This window comes from Lates calcarifer, unplaced genomic scaffold (assembly GCF_001640805.2).
Source record: "Lates calcarifer isolate ASB-BC8 unplaced genomic scaffold, TLL_Latcal_v3 _unitig_1298_quiver_1001, whole genome shotgun sequence".
Taxonomy (NCBI): domain Eukaryota; kingdom Metazoa; phylum Chordata; class Actinopteri; family Centropomidae; genus Lates; species Lates calcarifer.
The window spans coordinates 1-23713 of NW_026115423.1; the positions used below are offsets into that span (position 1 = coordinate 1).

General features: G+C 39.7%; 2 protein-coding genes and 1 long non-coding RNA gene across 3 annotated transcripts; all 3 read left to right on the forward strand.

Moving 5' to 3' along the window:
- The first annotated feature begins 83 nt into the window (after positions 1 to 83).
- On the forward strand, positions 84 to 8062 carry LOC108888102 (telomere-associated protein RIF1-like). Its single transcript, XM_018683919.2, is given in 11 exon segments — positions 84 to 195; positions 289 to 343; positions 1730 to 2509; positions 2511 to 4208; positions 4211 to 4927; positions 5042 to 5170; positions 5283 to 5369; positions 5878 to 5993; positions 6118 to 6268; positions 6384 to 6510; positions 6774 to 8062. Coding segments are annotated over 11 exon segments (4266 nt in total). The 5' UTR covers positions 84 to 121; the 3' UTR covers positions 7106 to 8062.
- Positions 8063 to 10308: 2246 nt separating this feature from the next.
- Positions 10309 to 15686, forward strand: LOC108888100 (acetylcholinesterase collagenic tail peptide). The gene is made up of 14 exons (XM_018683918.2): positions 10309 to 10384; positions 10588 to 10697; positions 10920 to 10961; positions 11181 to 11207; positions 11373 to 11444; positions 11666 to 11731; positions 11986 to 12012; positions 12135 to 12179; positions 12279 to 12314; positions 12427 to 12507; positions 12879 to 12975; positions 13372 to 13481; positions 13648 to 13767; positions 14477 to 15686. Exons 1-14 carry the CDS (start codon positions 10309 to 10311, stop codon positions 14492 to 14494), a joined length of 927 nt encoding a protein of 308 aa, XP_018539434.1. The 3' UTR covers positions 14495 to 15686.
- A 5442-nt stretch (positions 15687 to 21128) lies between these two features.
- Positions 21129 to 23606, forward strand: LOC127139334 (uncharacterized). Its single transcript, XR_007809515.1, has 3 exons — positions 21129 to 21404; positions 22657 to 22708; positions 23461 to 23606. It is a non-coding gene; the product is annotated as an uncharacterized LOC127139334 (long non-coding RNA).
- The last annotated feature ends 107 nt before the right edge of the window (positions 23607 to 23713 follow it).

Below are 23713 nucleotides of genomic sequence, written 5' to 3' on the forward strand. Positions count from 1 at the left end.
AAAAGGTCAGATTTGTCCCCTTGTCTGTTTGACCATCTTAATGAAATACATTTAAAGTGTCCATGTTGTCAGTTGTGTGAAGTGAAATGTTTTCCTTGGCCACAGGGTTGACATCCCAGCCATGTACAACAACCTTGATGCTTCTTTGGATACAACAGTTTTCTCTCAGTACACTCAGAGCCAAGAGGACTCTTTGTAAGTTCTGAGCATCTGTTACTAAAATCAGGATAAATCCCTGCTCTCTCATAAAAAAACAGAATACACATAATGAACCATTTTTTCCCACAGGGACAAACTGCCAACAGAACAAGTTGACAAGGTTACCAAAGAGGCTCCGAGCAAGGTAATGAAACACACATCCCTCACAGCCCGGGGGGGGGGGTCATTTTGTCCTGTTTTTCATGAATAAAACAACTCCTTGTACATTATTACTTTCAGCACCTGATAGTTCTCATCTATTTTGGGCTTAACTGCAGCTTTAGTTTCAGTCTGTATTAATCATCTGTAGCATCTCCAGGTTAAAAACGTATTACAGAAATCATTTGGAGCTTCAATTAAGGCAGTGGCAGGACTGTATCTTCAGAATTAAGCATTTGTCAGGATATGACACAAACTACCAAAGCGAGGATTTCTTTTCAGTCTGTTCATGCAAAAAGTTTTAAGTGAAGTTTAACGTTCATTGACCAGAAATTTAACAGCAGGCAAAAACATGGTTTCTCGGATATCTTTCTAACCAAACCACAAACACTTCCTGGGGGATCCTGAGCTGGTTTCAGGCCAGATGTGTAATCTCTCCATATGTTCTGCGTCTGCTTCAGAGCCTCCTTGCACTTGGACATGCTCACACTACCTCCCATGAAGTCCCCAGGAGGCATCCTGATTAGATTTTGGGGGCAGTTGTTACGCTATACAATTTTGCAATCAATTGCAGTAGCTCCTTTTTTATTATTGTAGTACTTGATAAAACAATAAATGAACAACATGCTTTTTTTAAGATTGTGTAGTATAACATATAACATCGTCTTGAATTGTTAACATGATGACTTCTGTATATTTAAGCCCCCTTTATCATATATATTTATCCTATATTTCAGGCTGCCTGATGATTTAAATCTGTGGTCGTTACATAACACTGAGAGACACGTCCACTGATGGCTGATTTGGAGCTTTTCTGACCAAAGACTGCCTGTGGCTACATTCAAGCAGCATCAGAAATTTAGGACCAAGGTCTCACAGTGTGACTGCTGCAACGACCTACTTCCACAAACCAACCAATCAGAATATAATATGAAGTGACGCAAAATACACTGGGCTGGCGGGAGATGTTGTATGTGGACAGTTTAAAGGGGGGAAAAATGTGCACATATGCAAAACAATACAGTCAAAGGGGCAAAAAGTTTGTGGAGCTGCATTTTCTAAACATAAGGGCAGCACGTGACATGAGCTGATGATGTTGGCTTCTGCTCCCATTTACCTTTTTCTATTAATCATAGCACTTTGATTTACGTTGTCACATCAGCACACAGTGAGGATTTGAATGGTATTTGACAAACTGATAATAAGCTCTCAGTGCAGAGATTTCTTCATTTTCTTGTATTGTGTAATTTGATATATCACAGAACTTGCATTTTGTACATATTCACACTTAAAAAAAAACATCTTTTTGCTTTGATCCGAAATCTTTTTTATGTGCATATTTGTTGACATAGGTAGTTACTTTTTCTTCCAGGTTCCTCAGGAAGATATGGAAAATGAGGAAGACAATGAAGTTCTAACAAAAGAGACTCAAGACTATGCCAGCCCAGAAGCAGATCACGTGACAGAAAACCATCAGCAGGAAGAGGTGATTCCAGAGTCAGCAGATGTTTCCATGGAGGATGTTACCAAGAGTGACAATAGAGCAGAAGATATTGAAATTCAGTCTAAAGAAGGCTCAAGTCCTAACATCTCTGGCTCTTCAGATTTGGTCTCAGGGACTCCTCAGAAATCCAACAGTCGCCGTCAGTCCTTTATCACTTTGGAGAAGTATGCTGAGGGGAAGCCTGCCAGCCCCAGCAGTGCTTCCAAGTTCACAGGTCCCCTCTTAAAGACCTCCAAAAGCCAAGAACTCTCTAAAAACAACAAGACATCCTCTTATCAGTCTTCGCAGACACTCACTGGTCCAGACTCTCAAGATTCCCAGTCCAGTCAGACAGGAAAAATAAACTCCCAGTGTCCTGTGAGCAATGCCACGGAGTCCCCTCGAAGACCTAAAGACTCTGGGATAAAAAGTGAGCCTGTAAGGCTGACTGAGAGACTGCCCAGTGACACAACAGAGGATGAAGATGTTATCCCAGACACCCAGACCAAAGTGGAGGCCAAGGAGAGTACAAAAATGGCTTCCACATCAGAGGAAATGAAACCATCAAGTCAGGAAGAAGAATTGGATGATTCTCAATCGTCTGTGACTCAGACTTCGCCAGGTGAACCCAGACGGTCTGGACGCCAAAGAGTGAGACCTCTGCTGCCTGGGAGAGGGCCCTGAGGAACAGGAAGATAAATATGTGCAGTCAAAAAGGAGACGTTCTGGAGAGGAACCTAAAAGTGATTCTCCAAAGTCAAGTTCAACACAAAGCAGACCAAACACAAGAAGTAAGCAGGCTGCTGAGGAGGACAGTGGCAGAGAGAGGTTACGAACAAGGGCTCAGAGGGACAAGAGTGAGACAGGCCAGACTAATTCGCAGGGTAGAGCACACAAGAAGATCAAACTGTATAGCAGTTCAGAGGAGTTCCTTGATAATCCTGAACCCAGAAGGAGAAGCACCAGAGAGCAGTCCAGTAGAGAGTCCAGCCAGACTGACCCAGACTCACAGTCTGATTATGAAAGCCAATCACGGGGTAGGCGCGGTCGGCGAAGCAAAACATCATTAGAGACTGGCGTGGAAGGCGGACTGAAGAAAAAAGTTTTGCATGAGAAAGAGCAGTCTAGCCCAACTGCCACACACAAGCCTGTAGAACACACTGAAAAGGATAAGGACCTAAAGAGAGACTCTCAGATGATCACTCCTTCCCCTCAAACTGGTGGCAGAGAGTCTGAGCTTGTTGAACAGACCGAGAAGGATGATAATGAGGTTAAGAGAGACTCTCAGATGGTCAACCCTTTGCCTCAAACTGTTGACAGATCTCAGGGGTTTGAGCTTGTAGAACACACAAAAAAGGATGATAATGAGATTAAGAGAGACTCTCAGATCATCACTCCCTCCCCTGAAACATCCCAAAAGTCTGAGCTTGAAGAACAGACCGAAAAGGAAAAAGATTCTTCAGTATTCGCTTCTTCTCCAATTAACGAGTTTCAAGACAGAACAAACAAGTCAATGAATGAATCAGAGTGCAAAGACGGACACAAGACAAAAGACAGTACTGATGACAACCTTAGCCAGGAGGACTCTCAAGTGATCACACCTTTGTCTTCTGATAGCCAGTCTCTGCGTAGATCCAGAAGAAGCAAAGCTTCATCTGAGGCAACAGAGTCTGAAGACACAAGTGACCGTAAGAATTCATCAGGAAGGCAGAGTCGGTCTAATTCTCAGACAACTGGATCAGTTGTCAGTCAGGCAGAGGTCACAACTGGAGGTAGGACCAGGAGGAGCAAAGCACAAGAAGGGCTGTCAAAATCAAGTCCTAGCTCAACCCCAGAGAGCTCTGAGTCATTAGATTTTGCTGGATCAGCAGAGTCCTCCCAAAGCAGGGGCAGATACTCAAGACGAAGGTCTTCTCAACCGTTAATACCAAATATGGAGTCCTCAGAGTCTGAATCCTCTGAGGTCAGAGAAAATCTCCCTATACCCAAAAAGAGAGGGAGGAAACCTCGAGCTTCTCTTCCAAGTCCTCTCACCCTTGACTCTAAAGAAAACAGAATCAATAACGATATAGAAAAGGACGTTGCTGATGCCTCTCAAAGAACAGATATGCAAAGCATAGAAGCAAAAAATGTAACGGATTTAGAAGAATCACAGAAAAGCCAAGATTCGCAGGGTTCTGAATCACTCCAGGTTACAGGTGACCCTGCAGAGCAAATAAACAAAGAGTCACCAATGGAGGTTGAGCCCGTTGCCCCAGAGCATACTGAGATTGACGACACAGAGAGGAGCAGTGTGTCACCTCGTGAGAAGAGGCAAAGAGACTCTGAAACAAACATTGACAATACTTCTTCACAAGAGAGTAACACTGGGGTTTGGAAATGCTTGAGCCAGTTGGGATCAGTGATGAACAGATTCAGGAAAAGTTGTTCAGTGACCCATCTGCTGTGGACACACCAGCACCTCCTGAGGAGACAACAGAGAAACCTCAGGTCTCAGAGTCTTCAGAGGACAAAGCTGAAGACGTTTCTGAATCTGAGGACCGTGTTAAAGAAAATCCTAAAGATGGTTCTGATTCAGACCACCAAGAACATCCAGCTGTTCTGGTGGGTGACATGGCTCAAGATGATACCTCCTCTCCACAGAACCAGGTAGGGTGTCCAAATGAACTTTCAAAGGAGGATGAACAGTTTGCCTCAAACCAGCACACAGAAGGCAGCACTGAGGAAGAGATCACACCTCTACAGGAGAATGATGAAGACGGTAAAACCAAGATTATGGAGTGTCAGGATGAAGAGAAAACTCAGCCAGCCAACACTGAGAACAATGTAGTAGTAAACCTGGATGCCGCTCTGACTGATCTTTGTGATGCTTCAGTGTCTGCAGAATCTACTAGCAAAGATGTTTTTCAGGATTCTCCAGTGAAGCAAAAGGACCTGGGGGCTGTCATGGGGTCAGATGTTGGCCAAAGCCCCAGCAGTGGCAGGACTAGAGGAACTTGGTCTCCTTCAGCCTCCCCTTCTACTAGTATTCTTAAGAAGGGCCAGAAGAGACCACTAGAGGAGGAGACTCCCTCGCCTCTTGTCAAAGTAAGAGACAGTGCTTGAACTTGTCAAAATATTATTTATGAATAATATTATTAATATTATAAAAATATTTATACGAGTTTGTAATATGGATGATCTTCTCCTTTAACTTTACAGTCCAGACGTGTGTCTTTTGCTGATCCGATCCAGCAGCAGGAAACAGCAGATGACATTGATCGTCGCAGCCCTGCTCTGAGAACCAGTTCCCCCAGAAGATCCAAAGTCTGCAGTATCCCACAGCCCAAGGTATGGATGAGACTAACATTGTCACATTTCAGACCCACATGAACCAAACCTTTTTCTTCTGCAAATGAGCTGCATTGATTGACCATGACTTGTCATCTGCTCTTTATTCTAGTATGTCACCACTCCAACAAAGGGCTTGCTGATCCTGAGCCCCAGAAATCTGCGCAGTCCAGGTTACAAGAGCTCCAAGAAATGCCTGGTATGCACAGAGATGACAAATCAACATTCATCATTGTCACCATTTTTGGGGGTGTTGGGACACTTTGGGACAGAGGAACTCAAATAAGCTGACATACAGTCCTGGGGCAACATAAGCATTTGTTTAGAGTTGTGCTTCTGTCCAGATTTCCAATATTTGCTCTCATTTGTCTTCCACCAACTTCTGAGAGAAATATCTTTAGCTCTTAAGCTGCTGCACATTTGACTTGCACCATTGATTTAGCATTTGCACTCCAATGATTGCAAGATAAATGATTGACAGGAACAGAACCAGAGATATTGTTTTTTTTTCTGACAAATTCTTCCTTGTCAGAACCTGGTTACTTCCATTACCTGTAATACAGATTTAGATTCTGGTGTGTTATGGTGGCGCTGCTGGCCCTCAAGCCTCCAGCCAGAGATTAGGGGTGGGCTACAGAGGTCTGCTAAGCTCACTTTTTTCCTGACTCCACTATCAAGCCTAATGGTAGATATTATTATTTTTGTAGATTTCTGAAATGAGCCAAGAGCCTCGACCTGTTTCCAAAGACTGTATCTATCCTGCCCTGGTTGGCTGCTCTGCACCTGTAGAAGCTGTGCTACCTCAGATATCCTCCAACATGTGGTGAGTAAAACACAGAGCTGATGAAAGAAAAATGTTTTGTATTTATTCTAATATTGCTCCTTTTAAAATCTACGTAAAGCTTAAATGAAAAGAATGTTTTGTTTTTTTTTAATTGTCTTGTCAGGTCTCGTGGTTTTGGGCAGCTTGTTCGAGCCAGAAACATCAAAACGGTCGGTGACCTCAGTGCTCTAACTCCCAATGAAATCAAGACTCTGCCAATTCGCTCCCCAAAAATCTCCAATGTCAAGAAGGCACTTAAAAATTATGAGCAGCAGGTATGCCAGGGGATGGAGGGCAGCAACAGGACTGATCCGATAAGACAAACACAAATTCTGCACAGTATATAAAGATGAAATTCTTGTATTTGACACCTGCACTATCATCTTCTAGCGTAAAGGTCGAGGTGGTGACGAGTTGAAGAGTTTTGATGAAACCGAGATGATGACCTCTGAACTGGAGGAGACTAGTGCCCCTCAAAACCAGGATGAGGAGGATAAGACCTCAGCCGAGACATTAGGTGTGTAAAAACTCTGCATATTCAGTAATAAGGCTTCCTCAGCCAGTTTAAGTTTGGGTTTTCAAAGATGAGAAAAATGTGGGGATTAAATGGGAATTAGCCTTGTTCTGTGAAAACTGAAACTTAAAACACTTTGGTTTTATGGTGGGTTATGTGCTGGAGTATGTCTTGGTTGTGGCACATAATCATAAGTGACAATTTGATGTTTTTATAAAATGTTGAACTTGTACTTTAAGTACCTTAAAAACAGACTCTATTTGCAGCAACAGAGCTGGTGGATGAACCTGTTCCTGCAGACGGGAGACCACAGCAGGACAACTATGGCAATCAGACACCTGACACGCTGGCAGGAGGAGAACATCATCAGCCCGAAGGACGGCTGCTGTCAGAGGTGGAGGCTCTGACCTGCAGGATGACGCCTCTTGAACTCAGTCGCTGCTCGCCGCAGCAGCTCGTCCAGATGCACGATCAGTTAGGATGCATGATGAGGCGCGTGGTTGTAGAGCTGCAAACACGCCTCTGCCAGACGGCAGATCCTGAGGAGACTACTGCTTCTGCTGGGTCAGACAGCTGTACAGGCTCTATGAGGCACTAAGATTGATCCATTTCAAGAACAATCTGTGACTCAGGATAAAATGTTCTTTTATTCACCCAGGCTTTGTGTAAATGGACGTGTCAAATCAGCGAAGGAGGATTTTATGGCTTTAACTCAGCTTTGGCCTTTCCTCACCTTTGACTCTTCTTGGCTAAAGATGTTTTCAATAAATGCTAGGAGCAGATTTTTTTCTTCTCTAGCTTGAGCCTTTGGGGAGTTATGACGATTTTAAGAAACACTCAAAGGGAAGCACAGTTACACTTTTTAAGCTGTGTCAAAAGATGACGATTTTTAATAGGTGAAGTCTCAACAAGGATTTTCCTGTTGTCCTCTGTAGACTTTGTATTAAGGGACTGATGTGAGACTACGAATGTAGGTGAAGAATAATAACTCCACATGCTGTTAACGCTTCCAATTTTGTACATATGATTTCTCTTATGTCACTTCATTCCTCCATGTTCCTGTTTACAAAAATGTACGATAGCACTGACATGTTTTTTAGTTTTTAATCCTTTTCTGTCATCTCACTTTCATGTCTTGTCGCATTTTTAATTAAATGAAACACACAGTAGATGGTAGTAGACAATCTGCACTTCAGTCTTTAATTGTGATCTTAAATTCTTAAATAAAAGGCAAAATTGATAATGATTTTTAAAGCGCAATTACAGTTTTGAGCTTTTTGTTTGACTTTGAGGGACATTTGGACTTTTTTTGTTAAGACAGGAGTTGATTGTCTTAAATAGAAAGGTGTGTTGTATAAGTGGTATGTCATAGAAGAAAGAAGCAAGGAGCTCTACAATCCAATTCTTGTTTGTTTTTTTTTAAATACCTGTATTCTTTGTTTCCCTTCATTTAACATGATTTTCTAGACTCAGACTGTTTGAAGTCAGTACTCTTGGTAGGCTGCTATAAACTGACTAAATGATACTGAAGGCTCTGTGGCTGTGACAGATTAAATGTGTGTAATTATTTCCCCCCTGCAGGTGTGTATTCCAAATTAGATGAGTAGGCTCTATGGCTGAAATATTATATACACTGCAATATGGCCAAATGCAATATTGCTATCACAGGAGCTGCAATTTTTTGATAAAGGTAAAATGTGTCACAACACACCATTATACCACAATGCCAGAGTAGAGTACATACTTCTGCCAAGGCCAAACAATCCTATATGTCTTCGTATATTAGTTCCTGAGAAACCGATGAAAATGCCCTATCTCATAATGTTAAGAAAATCGATAAGGAAAATTCCTGGATATTCAGCAAAATTCAGTGGATTCATCCCTGACTCATTCCTAATCCCTCCACTGAGTTTGGTGCAAATCACCTCAGTGCTTTTTGTGTAATCCTGCAGATAAACAAACAGATGGGTAAAAACAACCTCCTTGGAGGAGGGAGGTAGCCACTATAAAGCATGTGTGTCTTTTTTGTTTGTAGTTTTGTTTGTACAAGTGGTATTTTGCGTACAGTTTTGTGTGTCAGATTGAAGTGAAAATGGGGAAACTCACTGCACTGTCAGTCAGGTTTGTGCAGCCTGTAATATTAACCACCCCCAGCAGTGATGTCATAGTGTACTGACACACCCCTGAAGTACACCATTACATCACTTCAGCAAACGGAGAGCTCAAAACATTGAAGATAGAATTTCTGCAGGAGACTTTGAATCCATGGAAGATATTTGAAATTGAGTCAATGTGGTAATGCATATATATATGTGTGTGTGTGTGTGTGTATATATGTATATATACATATACACATACACACACACACACACACATATTTATGTGGTATTTAACTTATTTTAAGTGTTGATGAAGTGTCGATATGGTGCTGACCTTTGATCTTGCTCATGGTGGCCTGTCATAGATTTTTCTGCTGTTGAATGTAAGGTCTCTGAATCAGCAACACTTGGGTTTATAGAATTAGAATAAGCTAATCTGATTGGTGTGAGAAACTTGGCTAAAAGCCTAAGAATGTAAAGGGAAATACAGTAATGGTAATATAATACAGTATGACAGAAGGTGCAACTGACTCCTTTCACTGCTTCCCTCTCTACCGCATGGCCTGATAAGCAGGCTTCTCCTTGGCTCAGTGTGTAAGTAATTATCTGATTATTCCTGCAGAGCGCTGCCAGGGGCTGCGTTGCATTTCCACAGTTTATTGAGATAAGTCAGACTCAGCGTGCAAGCTTAGCAGATTGTTGCTCCAGCTCTTGCTGGACGATGACCAGGAAGAGAAGCAGCTCTAACAGACATCCCCCCACTGCAGGAACGAGAGCGTCCACACAGAGCTGGGAAGAGGAAACGGTGCTGAGGTAAGACACACAACATACTTCATAATGCATGTGAACACACAGTCTTAAACCTGATCTGATATCTGAACCATGACAAGCATCAGAATCTGTGCCAGGGTTCACAGTCAGGACAATAATGAAAAATACAACAGATCAATTTATTATGGATCAGGGTAAAAATCTTGAGATGCAGCAACATGTTTTTGAGTGGGTTAGTTTTCCAAACATTCATATGTTTTATAGATGATTCAATCAAATTGATTGTAGTACATGTTTGATTAGCCTCTTCATTTATCTGTTCTTAGGGATGATTTTTTAATGTAGAAGTGAGTTAATGATCTTTAAATCAATGTTAATCAGTTTACTGGGGGACTTTAAAAAAATCTACTGGTTCCTTGTTGATTACAGTGGAGTAATCTGTGTCTGCCTTATTTCAGGAGTAAATAAGTTTTCTGGTTGTGAAATCTACAGAATGTAAACAAGTGAAATTGCATTTGAAGTCGGTGAGATGATCTCCTCTCCACCTGTTACTACAGCAGTTCAATTTCAAATTGAAATAAGGCAGAAGAGTTAAAGGTAAAGGTTTCAGGGACCTCACTGACAATCACAAGTTAAAAAAAATCTGTCACTGTTTGTACAATCTGTCAGGAATGGTTTGAAATGTCTGCACATTCTCCAGCACAAGAAGAACTTGATTGAAGTGTTGACGCTGAGGGATAATAAATGATGGTTCAAATCTTTAGACAGATATATATAATATAATATTAAAACAGAAACCAGGTAAAAAGTTGGACCTGTCAATCATACATGCAAATATGAATTATCTGCTGTATTATAAAGACATACAGTTCAGAATCAAAGTACTTGGACAGACATATTTAAACATGTAGTTGTTGCAGGACAAGAGGACATGCTGACTCAGCTGGTTCTGGGATGGACTGCCTTGCTCAGCGGCCTCCAAACGGCTGCTCCGTCTGTCACAACCAGTGAGTACGAACCAGATGTTCAAGTCAAAGTTGTTCTTTCCATGAACATGAGCAGTAATATTTTACCATTATCTATCATGACTGTGGATCTGATAGGGCTGTGAAGCTTCTGTTGCCAGGTACACAGAGTAACGTGCTGTAACTGTCAGTGATTAGTGAGTCACTTCAGAGTTTTATGTGTGTTTACACGTGTCTGCCTGTAGGATTTCCATCGAGCAGAAACAGGTGGTCAGCTCGAAAATGTGAAGTCTTCATCCCTCCTCCTCTTCCGCCCCCTTTGTTTCCTCCAATCAAGCGGAAAGCAGAGCTGATGGTGATGAATACACTCTCTCACACACACACACACACACACACAAACATCCACTGTTGTGTACCACAGTGTCTTTTATGATACTATCAAAAGCAGTGTCCAGTTCAGATCCTGCACACAGGGGCTTTATATGTGTGTTAACAAACCAATTCTAAAATGCATCCAAGTGTTTCACATGCATGACTTAAAAAACGAAACTACTCTGATTTATTTTTATCTCTCCAGGTTGATATAACAGAGCACATCACAGGACTTAAAGGGGAAAAGGTACGACAGATCTCTGTTATGAATTCTGCTTCTTTTTGGGACCAAAAAACAAGAAACTTATAATTTAATGAATTGCATGTGTAATTTAAAAAAGTGAAATCCCCAAAATTGAGGCCACCATCACCATTCTCATTCATTCATTTCTTTTTTTATATAATGAAATAATGTTATACAATAAAACAATATTCACTAAAATGTAATCATTGTTGTGTTTTAAAGGGCTGCAGAGGACCCAGAGGACCTAAGGTACACACACACACACACATACAACCACACACAAACCACATTTAATCCCTTAGTCTTGCTACATGTTCTCTATCTGCCTTTATTTTTCTAGACAAAGATTAATGTGTAAGCATTGGATCATAAGAAGAAAAGTTACGTTGTGTCAAAGTGCTGTGTGTATTTCAGGGCTTACCTGGTGTGAAGGGTCCAGAGGGAGAACCAGGGATACAAGGAGCCATGGGTCCGCCAGGAGAAAAGGTCACAGAAAGACAATCCACAGTCTGTCAACCCACAAACATTTACACACTAACATGCAGAGCTCTCGAATCTGAAAGACTCACTGGTGTAATATAACTTTACAGGGCGACCTTGTTAGGATGACTACTCTGAAAAATGTTTAGAGTATTGAGTCAAAAAACAGTACATTATTGCATATAAAGGGTTAGATTTAACTCTGTGATATATAATCATTTCCACAGGGAGAGAAGGGCAACAGAGGCTGGCGGGGTCTGTATGGAGACATAGGAACTCCTGGGATGATAAAGGTACATCGTAGCTTGGGTTTGTGTTGCATTCATTCAGCTTTTGGTAACTCATAAATGAGGACAGTCACCATGTTTCCACACTGTACAGTGACGCTTTTGACCCTGGATCGAGCATGGCTATTTTACTTCATATCAGCATGGCAATTATCTGCTGTGAGGAGCAGTGAAAATGCATGTTACTGTGGGCTGGTGTGCAAAATAATGGTAGCATAAAAATCTCAAAACTCATCACACTCGTGTGTGTGTATTTGCAGGGCATTAAGGGACGCAAGGGATTCAGGGTAAGTGACGATTATGCTGCACGACTTCTCTCTGTTTATACACTTCAAACACCACTGGTATTTCTATAGAGCCACCTCTATCTAATGTTTTTTTTTTCTGTTTATTTATATCTATCTTTTAGGGTGATAAAGGTGAGAAAGGGAAGAGAGGACCCAAAGGAGAGATGGTGAGGACAGAGTCTCTTCTTTTGTTTCCTGTGCCTGCAAATGTGACAGAATTTAATCTAATTATACAAACTGTACAAATCAGTCTGTGTCTCTTGTAGGGTGAGCGTGGCATCGCTGGAGTATCTGGAGAGAAGGTGGAGGGCAGCTCGATGTGATAAGTTCAAAATAAAATACAGTCAAGAACTTGGTGAATGTACAGTAAAGCTGTGAGGACATGGTGTTCTGTGCTGTGCTGTGCTGTTCCAGGGCGACCCAGGTCTGCGGGGTGATCCAGGCCAGAGGGGTGAGCAGGGACCCAGAGGAGAACCTGGAGGCAGAGGAACCACGGTTGGTACATGGTGTCAGTTCTAGCAGGGAACTGATCATTTAATCACTGATCATTTTTAAGTTTGAACAATACTTTCTTGTACATTTATGTGTTGATTTAAATGTGTAATTTAGAGCATGATTTTAAGACGGTATAAAGTAGATTCTATTTTGCAGGAAATGTTTTGTGCATCTTTGCAGCTCTGTTTTGTGTCTGATAAATAAAACCCCAGAGACGCATCTCTCAGGGAATAATGTTGTTCTGCATGTCTGCTTGCAGTATAACTGTAATATCTTCTAGTCTCAGGCCTAAATTCAACGTTTTACCGCAGCTGATTGTAAAGGGTTGGTCAACCAATGATGATTCAGTGAATGAATCAATCTGTCTGCAGGGGTTGAAGGGATCTCGTGGACCTCCAGGGAGGCTGGGTCATCCTGGTCCAGCAGGACTACCTGGTTTGACTGGGGATCCTGGACTACCTGGACAAGGTTTGTAACAGCAGGAAGATACCTCTGTGTGGAAGGTGGAGCCAAATGAGATTCATTTCTGAAGACCTGAGCATTGATTTTGTCTGCATTTTTAATTTCTCCTAGCTTTTTGGATCAGTAGGACCTGATTCGTATAAAAGCTAAACCTTGTCTTTGAACAGGAGGGAGTTTTTGAAAAAAAAATTACGTCGACATATGGGGACAAGGGGTTTATTTTACTGTATAACAAAATAAAGTCATCAGTGTACAGAAGAACTATTTCTTCTTTCTCTGTCACCTGCCGGTGATACACTGGGGAATTCAAACTGTCTGGTCCATGTCTGTGTCCACACAGGTGTCCTGGCCAGGTGGTAGGGGAATCACATTTTGTTGATTTGTTGATACCTTGTGTTGCAGTGTACGTCCTACCAGGCCTTCAGGGAGACACAGGAAAACCAGGTCCTTCAGCCGAATGTAGCTGTTCACAGGGTCAAACCCCAGAGCGACTGTTGGACAGAGTCCAGACGGTTAGTTTAACACACAGGTTGACCGCTGTTTTTTTTAATGTACATTTTATTTTGAAAAGTGAAGAGGCAGACTTACAAGTCAGTCGTAGGAGTTGCCTTGAAGAATTGAAAAATAGATTTTCAAGTGTAGTGTGTAGTGTTCAGGCTTATACCAGTTTGTCTCCAGATCTTTATTGCAGATGGAGAGAAGCAGATGAGGAGGCTGCGGGGGCAGAACGTCATGGTGCTGCGGACAGACAGACGGGCTCTGTACATCTACTCTGAATCCCAGTGGATCAACGTACTGGTAACTACTGCTGGGCAGACATAAAAACACCAGAATGGAAACATCATAAAAACCACAAAAATATATAGTTTAGTTCAGTTTATTGGGTACACCTGGCTAAAACCACTGCAGTCTAATAGAACAATCCCACAGTAAATCCTCCTTCATGGAGGTTGAAATGTTCAGGTTGTGGTGTTTCCATTATTTAATTTCAAATTTATTATGTACGAAACAGAAATTAAATGGCAGGAATTAATTATCCAGAGTTACCAGAGGTTTTTCTGTGAGATGATGCTCATTTTTCTCAGAGAAGTTATACTGTTAACCACTATACATTTTCTTTCCCAAACAATCCTACACATTTAATTGTTTCTAAAAACTGGGTGAGAGTTGTGCTTTGTTTGTTTTGAGGTTCGAATACTGCCAGCATTTTAAGTTATTTTAAATTTTTGCTCACTTTTCAGAAATTTCCTTCAAATGTGCACTGAATTTGGACACATTAAAGGGGAATATAGAAAATGTTACACTGTTTGTGTCACCAAAGTAATATTTACTGCAGTCAAAGATGGGACGATGCACAGAGTAGTTACATTTAGTAAGTAAGTGGGTATCTTCCTATTAACTGGTTTGAGAAGCCCTTCGTGTGGAGTGGACAGGATGAAGGTGTATGTCCTCTTCATCCTTTTTACCCTTTTCCTCTTTTTGTTTTCATGTTGCCTGAATGGACCAGGATTACTCCAGACACTGACCACACTCCATTCAATACAGACTGGAAGTGCTATATTACTACCACTGAAGTGCCCCTGAGCAAGACACTTCATCTGACCTGATCCAGTTGGGCTGCTCAGTGGTCAGTAGCTCACATTGTGGTTGTACTGGGCAGTTTCCCGGTGTGAATGCGTGTTAACTGTGTCATTATTATTTTATTGAAATGACATATTTCAGTGAGTCTTAACTTCAGCATTTCTGCTAATATGATTTATACATGCATGCCCATTGTTCCCAGAATTTACATTTCAAACAATCCTTAAACGATCCACAGTGTTGCTCTTTTCTTCTGAAATGTTTTCCTCATGTAAATAGTTTTGTATCATGAATGTAGAACACATTATTTATTTAAAGTAAATTCTGTGCAGTAATCCAACAAAGAGATCAATAAAAACCTGATTACTGTCTTTTGCCTTGATATCAGACTAGGATTTAGGTAGTTTATTCATCTTTACTGTTTATTGTTTAACTGACTAAATAAAAGACTTTTGCAGATGAGGGGACACTCATGTTGCTTTTGTGCATGGAGTGTGACTAGAGAATTCATCGTTTTGATTTGTGTGTATGTAATAGGGAATCGTGTTGTGGTTCCTGGTGGAAAGTAGGGACAAATTTACTTGAAAAAGCAAAGGTAGACCTAAAGACAGGTGACAAGGCAAAACCAACATAAGTGTCTTAGCAATGTTAATTAATGTTAAGACACCACATGCAGCCAGAACAGCTTTAATTCTCCTTGACATTGATTCTAGAAGTCTCTGAAACTATTCTGCAGGGATTCTTCTAAAAGATAATCCCCTCATTTGGTATTTTGATGATAGTGGTGGAGAGCGCTAAGATGTTAGGCCAAAATCTACCATAGTTTTGAACTGGGTTGAAATCTGGTGACTGCAAAGACCACAGGATATGGTTCACATCTTTTTCATACTCATCAAATCCTTTAGTGACCCCTGGTGCCCTGTGGATGGTGGCACTGTCACTCATTTTTAAGGTTTTTCCTTTGTCAATTGTTTGTATATGTACATGTAGACAGTTTGTAGAAATGGATATGAATTTTATCTCTGTGGATTCAGTAGGTATTCCATGACTTGCTTAGTCTGCCTTAGCACAAAGACTGAGGTGCTGCATTTTACACATCTTTAATTATAGACAGCCTCATTGTTAAGCAACATTAAAGCCAGTACCCAAATCCACTCTTTGTCTACGTCAGTGTTTTCTTGTGCCAACAGCAGCTGAGCAGTTTCAGTATGGTAAAACACTGCAGACTCTTAAAAGCAATAAATCAAATTACATTTGTTCAAATTTCTCTTGACAAGATGCAACGTGCATCACTTGATGTTTTGATCAATGGACAGAGACCAGCAGTTTTTCATTTGACAGAGGACTGATTGTCAGACAGTAATGGATTAAAATCTTGCTGTGGCTCGGTGCTACTACATTACAGAGGGAAATATTATGCTTATTATGCTTTTTTTCCTGCTCTACAATTATTTCACAACTTGAGTTACTCTAAAGATTTCTGCATACAAATGATCAGTAATTAACTACCCAACAGTATGTTTAAGTGCAGCTGAAATGAGTCGAATGACTGCTATTTTGATCATCATATTTTAGTCCCTTGTTCTGCAAAAATGCCAGATATATCTTACTATTTTCAGAATTTTTACAAACTATACATTAAACGGATTAATAAAAAATAATCTGATTAATTCATGATGAAAATAATCATTGGTTATAGTCCAATGAGCTGCACCTCAACCAGCTCAGCAGCAAAGTCCTGCTTTTGCATGAGTGCATGACTATTAATGTAATGATGTAGTGTATAAAAATACAGTACTCACAGGAGACTTTTCTGCTTTGAGTACTTTTAATATTTTATGTGGATTTTCTTGATTATACTTTCATTCTTTTGCAGGACTTTCATTAACAGAGTATTGACATAACAAGTGAAGGGTCTGAATAGTTCTTATAGTACAGGATTTCTTCAGTAAAAGCAGCCTTTTCCACTGCTGTGTTGATTTACAGTTCAACTGTGATTTCCTACAATTGTTAATTATTATTACTAAATGACGCACACAATAATACCAATACAAGGGGAGAGCTTATACCAAACCCTCCATATTTATATTAATTTATCCCATCACTCCATCACCTTTGCTTCTTTTTGGTGTCATGATATAGAGTTGCCAGTAGGTGGCGACCCTGCACAAACTCAGCATGACTGAAATCAATGAAAAACACAAAAGAAAAAATGTTCTAATTGTTTGCACCTGCTGGACCCAGAGGCGAAGAGACATGTTAAATTAATCATTTGTATTGTTACAGAATCAAAATACTTTTTTGCCTGATTTTTGGAGATTTTGTTCTTTGACATTTTAGCCAGTTGGAGATTTTGTCTGTTGAGGATTTAACCGCCTGTTTGCTGAAGTCTTGGAGAAGTTGTGGAATAATGGCGTCAAACGGGTGAGTGTGTTTTTCCTACGCAGGTGCTAATCGATTTCTCTGTGTTGCCAGATTTGACTGACAAAAACTATCCCAATCTTACATTTTTAAAGGAGGCAGAAAGTGAGTTTAAAGTGCTATAACTTGACTTGATTTTTGCTCATTTTAAACGTTCCTACATCCTGCCACACGTTAACTATGGCAGATGCAGTTGTAACGTGTTTCTCTCTAATTCAGTTCAGCCTTGTGTTGGAGGGATTGGAGCTGTGATGTCTTTTTCTGTGATGCTGTTGTAATCTGTGTCTGACTCCCTGACCGCGTCACTGCTGAACCTGCAAACACCAAAAACCAAAAAAAGTTTGATATAGCGGGTCACACCTGTGCATGTACTGTACCTGTGTACACCGCTTAAGGCCTTTCTGAACTGTTTTCCCTGCTGTGAATCCAGTGGTGTAAAATCTTTAGGCGACAGTCTATTATCAGGTCACTGAGCTCTACTGTGGCCGACACGTATTCACCGGTGGACCTGGAGAGTGTTTAAAAAAATAGTAAAGCACAACACAAGTTGAATACATGTGTATATGATTAAGTGGGCGTCCTTACTCCTGACAGTTGCTGTTGAAGCTGAAGACACATTTAAGTAAGCTTTCCAGGGTCATCAGAGTGACATGGTCAAACCCTTTAATTTTTTAATTTTTGTATAAAATAGAAGAAGAAGAGATATTTTTCTTCTGCTAATTGTAAGATTGTGTCTGCTCTTAATTAAGGTACTATTTTTTCCTCTGGTGGTAAAACTGTAAAATTACCTTTGCTCTCTGATCCCACTTAAAAGACTTTGGAAAAAATAAAGAGACCACTGCAAAATTATCAGTTTTTCTGATTTTACTATTTATAGATGTGTTTGAGTAAAATAAACATTTTTTGTCATTCTTTAAACTAATGACAACATTTCTCCCAAATTCCAAATAAAAATCTTGTCATTTATAGCATTTATTTGCAGAAAATGACAAATGGTTAAAATAACAAAAAAGATGCAGTGTTTTCAGACGTCAAATAACACAAAGAAAACAAGTTCATATTTATTTTGAAACATCACAATACTAATGTTTTACCTTAGGAAGAGTTCAGAAATCAATATTTGGTGGAATAACCCTGATTTTTAATCACAGCTTTCATGCATCTTGGCACGCTCTCCACCAGTCTTTCACATTGCTGTTGGGTGACCTTATGCCACTCCTGGTGCAAAAAATTCAAGCAGCTCAGCTATGTTTGATGGCTTGTGACCATCCGTCTTCCTCTTGATTACATTCCAGAGGTTTTCAATGGGGTTCAGGTCTGGAGATTGGGCTGGCCATGACAGGGTCTTGATCCGGTGGTCCTTCATCCACACCTTGATTGACCTAGCTGTGTGGCATGGAGCATTGTCCTGCTGGAAAAACCAGTCCACAGAATTGGGGAACATTGTCAGAGCAGAAGGAAGCAAGTTTTCTTCAAGGATAACCTTGTACGTGGCTTGATTCATGCGTCCTTTGCAAAGACGAATCTGCCCGATTCCAGCCTTGCTGAAGCACCCCCAGATCATCACTGATCCTCCACCAAATTTTACAGTGGGTGCAAGACACTGTGACTTGTAGGCTTCTCCAGGTCTCCGTCTAACCATTAGATGACCAGGTGTTGGGCAAAGCTGAAAATTGGACTCATCAGAGAAGATGACCTTACTCTAGTCCTCTATGGTCCAATCCTTATGGTCTTTTGCAAACCTCAGCCTGGCTCTTCTTTGCTTCTCATTGATGAAGGGCTTTTTTCTAGCTTTACACAACTTGAGCCCTGCCCCTAGGAGCCTGTTTCGAACTGTTCTCGCCGTGCACTTCACCCCAGCTGCCGTTTGCCATTCTTTTTGTAGGTCACTTAATGTTATCCTGCAGTTGCTGAGTGACATTCGAATGAGTTGATGGTCATCCCATCGTTTTCGCCCTCTGCCAGCCTGTAGCTTTCTTGTCCCCAAAGTCTGCTGCTTGACCTTGTTCTTATGAACTGCCATCTTACAAATTTTAAGGATGGAAGCAACCTGTATCCCTCTGCCAGTAAAGCCAGAATTGAACCCTTCTTTTCCTCACTCAAAACTTTTCTGTTTTGGCATGGTCAGTAGTTTTTTTTTTATTATTATTTCAATTACTTTTGAGGTACTACTAGCACTGTTTTTGCCATCCAGCTGGTCCTATTGCAAGAGGATAGTGGTGATCACAGCAGTGGTTTTTTTATACATCACAGATGTATAAAATCAATATTGACACTCATTCATACAGTTGTGTGTATTCTGTGTCTGTGTCCTACATGCATGGTGTTAGTTGAGATGCTAAACATGGCAACGTTTTCAGAATATCAGACACTGGTGTAGCCACCCGGCATATGTGTGACATGTGTATGTTGGTGGGGGGGCCACATCATTATTCTGTTCTGTGATTTATGGTGCATTACAACCTGTTGATACAAGTGTTTATTATGGTTCTCTTTAGGCTTTAAACAGTGCTGTGTCTGTAGACCGGGCTCCTACAGTTAACCTCGGTTATCAGAGAGGTAAGCCCATGTCGAGGCATTGCATCTATCAGAGGAAGATGAAGTCCAGAGATGATCAACAAGGAAGGTCCAGAGGCCTCACTGCATCTCCATTAGTCAGCTGAGAACCCAGAGGACGACACTGAGATGTTACATGATTGACAAGGTAAATAAATTGTATTAACAATTGTATGGTATTTGGGTCAAATTTAAATTTTTACAAGAAGAAAAATGATACAAGTATATTTTTTTTCTACCTGAAACTCAATGGCCTTAGCTTATTTTCTATGATAAACATGTACAAACAAAAAAAAAATAAATAAATTGAGCACACATGCTACTATACCACACACATTTACATCCTTCATATGGTCTTTGGGTCAGTTTGACCTGAAAACACAAACACACCCACACACACATATACATACACAGATACTGTTACATTATTCTAATCTAAGCACACAGAAGTTGTTTGCTCTCATTTTCCTGCATTCTTGACCCTCTGTCATGTGTCCACCTGCAAACCACTTGTTTAGAATATTATTCCATAACATGCAAAAAACAAATCACACTTCCATTGTTAATTGTGTTCTAGTAGAGACTGATTGCAATCATTAAACATATATGTTATCTCTATTGTTTGAAATTGAGTTAAGGACAATATATGTTAAAGGTTTATGAAGGAAATTTTTACTTTTTACTTTATTGTAGTTGGATAAGGCAGATGTGATTCTGACAATAAATGTCTGTAAACTTTGAATTAGGCTGAGTTCTGAGCAGTGATGGAAAAAGTATCCAGTTCATTAAAAGTACCAATACAGCAATGTACAAATAACCCATGACAAGTAAAAGTCCTGAATGAAAAATTGTTCTTTGGTTTATAAGCAGCAAAATGTAGTTTAAGCACTAAAGTAAAAGTACCGGTTTGGTATATTATTGGTCTGATATTTATAGTTATATGTGACAATATAAGATGATTGATACTGAGGCATCATTGTGTCGGAAGTATGTTACTGCTGTAGCTGCTGGAGGTAGAGTTGGTTTTATAAACATGGACACCAGATAAATCTGACACATCGTCAGAAAATTCATAAGAAGTAAAAACAGAGTTCTGAGCCACAAGTCTGTTTTAAGGTTAAGTATTATTCTCTAAACTTTGATTTTGCTTTTATTAACATAAAGTTAATAATCACTATTTTGTTTCTGTGTACTGTTTACAGTTATGGGTGCAAGCCAGAAGAGTACAAGAGCCTCTCCTGTATGGAAAGTGGTCTCTGGTTTCCTCCAAAGTGGCCACACATGGGACTCTCACCTGAAGGGACTGTCACTTGCAACTCATTGTGAGGTAAAGTTGTGTTACTCTTCATTATAAACATGCTTAAAAAAAACAAAACAAAAAAAGATGTTGGACAAGTTCACGATTTCACTTTAATGTAAAAACAGAAAGCATTTGAACTGTGGAAAGATTGGCATGCAGACTGGTTTACATAGTTAGTTAGTTCACTCATTTCTTATAGACAATAGGGTTTTTTCTGTTTGTTGAAACTGCTAAGCCTGCAGTCTTCTTCAGGAATGTTACTGAAGCTTCCTGTCAGCTGACTTATGTGGTAACAGGTAGGACCATGTCCACATAAGTCAGCTGACAGGAAGCTTCAGCAGCACGTCTGATGAAGACTGCAGGCTTGGCAGTCAAAACGTGTCAGTGTAGTTGATTAAATCGGACAAAATGATCCTCTTCAGTTCTGTTGTTTACATGTTCTTTTCACTGTGAATTTTAGTGCCCACGGTGCAAAGCAAGATGCGGTTAACGTGCATCTGTGTGCTGGAGACGAGGCCTCATCAGTGAGATGACAGAGATGATGTTCCACTGCTCAGTCTGCTACTTCCTCATCCAGGTAAAGCTTCACATTGTGGATGCTGAGTGTTGCGACTTTGTGGTGTAGAACTATAATGACGTTTTTGTTGAAAAAACAAATTTGATTTGATTTGATTCCCAAAGACGATTTGATTCCCAAAGTGCTGAGACAGCAAGTTACAAAGTAATATGTTGACATGTAATATGACGAAATGACACAGGTAGACATCAGCTCAGGCACCATATTCAGTCATATTTTGCAAATGAAAAACACACAATTAACATTAATGTATCAGATGTTTATTGAGAAACTGAAATAATACAACAAAGATATCAGTGGTTTCTTATCAACAAGAACTAACAAAGTATACAGCTATAAACTGGATTCAGTTTCATGAAAGACTGAACTTTTCAGACCATTGGCTAAATTCAGTCATAAGAATTGTGGAGTATAGCAGAGCTTTGTGCTTTCATATCTTCCTGTGTTTGGCTAAATCAGCTGTCCTTGATCCAGTCTATTTGATTACAGCTAATTTGGGGTTTATGTCCACACAGCAAACCTTGCAGGACTCATTACTTTGACTGAATTTAGCTTATAGGCTATATATAATATAGCAACATTCTTATATATCACATAATGTAATATTAACAGCAGCTAATGATCCAGAGGTTTTTCAGTTTAAAAATTCTAGGTTTATATCCTTTAATACTGTGAAATGCTGAAGTGCAACTGCTTGACTGAGGAAGCTTTTTAAAGAAAAGACAGAAGTCACATTAATCATTGCTAATGATGAAAAGTTTATTTTTATTTTGTCAATAATTATTACATTAGTTTGCAGTACTTTGGCTTTGTTACTTTTATTTTCTAATAACAAATCAACCACCTGTCTACAGGCCATATTCCTCTCATTTTTGTAATTTCTTACTACAGACAGACTGATAAATCTAACAAGGCACAGACAATAACTCCAGTCTTATCAATGATCAGACAGAGGCAGGAGAAAAAATGTTAAGGAATGCACATTTCCATCCACTGCTGCTCTGTGAATGTCAGGGACTGATGGACAGAGGAGCACTACTTCTCTTTGTGTAAAAATCAAATCTAATTCTTGAACTAGGTCTGATTAGTCTAGTAACAATGAACCCTCACACTGGTTTCTTTATGGATTTAATGTCTTTTACATTTCCATTGTTTGAACTTCAATACCTAGAAACTATCAGTGTTTTTATTTTGATGGTTTAAACATTTGCAGCTTTATATTAATGTTTGTTGGTTTTAATTTTCTCCATAGGACTCAAACTTCAACCAGCAAACCACAGAGAGAAGAGACCGACATGAAGGAGGTCAGTGTTCATTCATTGTTTTCAGTCTGCCTCTCTCATAATCTCAGCTGCAGTTTGACACTTTAAAACTTGTTGTCTTGGACAAACATCACCAAGTTAAAGCTGCTTTAACTTATTAGTTTTAATTACTCTTAATTTGTATTTTTCCACAATGTAGCTGCAAAATTTAGTCTAAAACCTTTAATGAATAAATAATAAGCCAAAAAAATTAAGTCTAAAACTAATCATAACAAGTAAATCTAAAACCTTCAAGAAATGTCTAACAAATAAGAGTTAAAAAGTCTAAACCTTTAAATGTATGTATCAAATGATATTATTATTATTATGTTTCAGTAATGTAGAGAATATTTAGCATTTTTCCTTAGTTTGAAAATAGACAAATTCAACTCAGAAGTAAGAAACTTTAGATGATTTTGTTCCAGACATTTAACAAACCACAGCAAAGACAATGGCAGAAGTTTGACCACTAGGAGGCGTTTTGCTTTATCCTCCCACCCTACACATAATGTAGTTATGAGCACATTTTCCAAAGACTAAGACTATGATACAATTATTCTAAGCAATTAAATGATTTTAAAAATGCTTAATAGAGAGACATTAGTATTTGGAAAATGTGCTCATAACTACATTATAGTGTTGTAATTAAGCAGGTGGGAGCTAAAACAAAATGTCTCCACTTGCTTGAATCTATCAGTCTGTGGTATATATAAAGTGTATTGAATTAACAGCTTGTTTTCTTTCATCCCCTTCAGGCACAGAACTTCAACTCTGCACATGCTGGCTAGTGCCTGCAGCACGATCAGTCCATCCTGTATCTATCTATGATCTGCTCTCATCATTTTAACTTTTGTACCTAATGTGTGTGTTGTTTTTTTAAACAACAAATAAAAACATTTTCCTACCTTCACCAGCTGTTTCTGTGAAATTAACTGAACTGTTCATACGTGAACTATGTAAATAAAGAGTTAAATCTATTTCTTTTGAAAAATTATTATTCAGATTTAA

Coding starts and splice junctions, on each gene's coding strand:
- LOC108888100 (XM_018683918.2), top strand. CDS start 10,309: ATGCTGACTCAGCTGGTTCTGGGATGGACTGCCTTGCTCAGCGGCCTC. Junction 11,208..11,372: donor GAGGACCCAGAGGACCTAAG/GTACACACACAC, acceptor TGTGTATTTCAG/GGCTTACCTGGTGTGAAGGG. Junction 12,508..12,878: donor CTGGAGGCAGAGGAACCACG/GTTGGTACATGG, acceptor ATCTGTCTGCAG/GGGTTGAAGGGATCTCGTGG.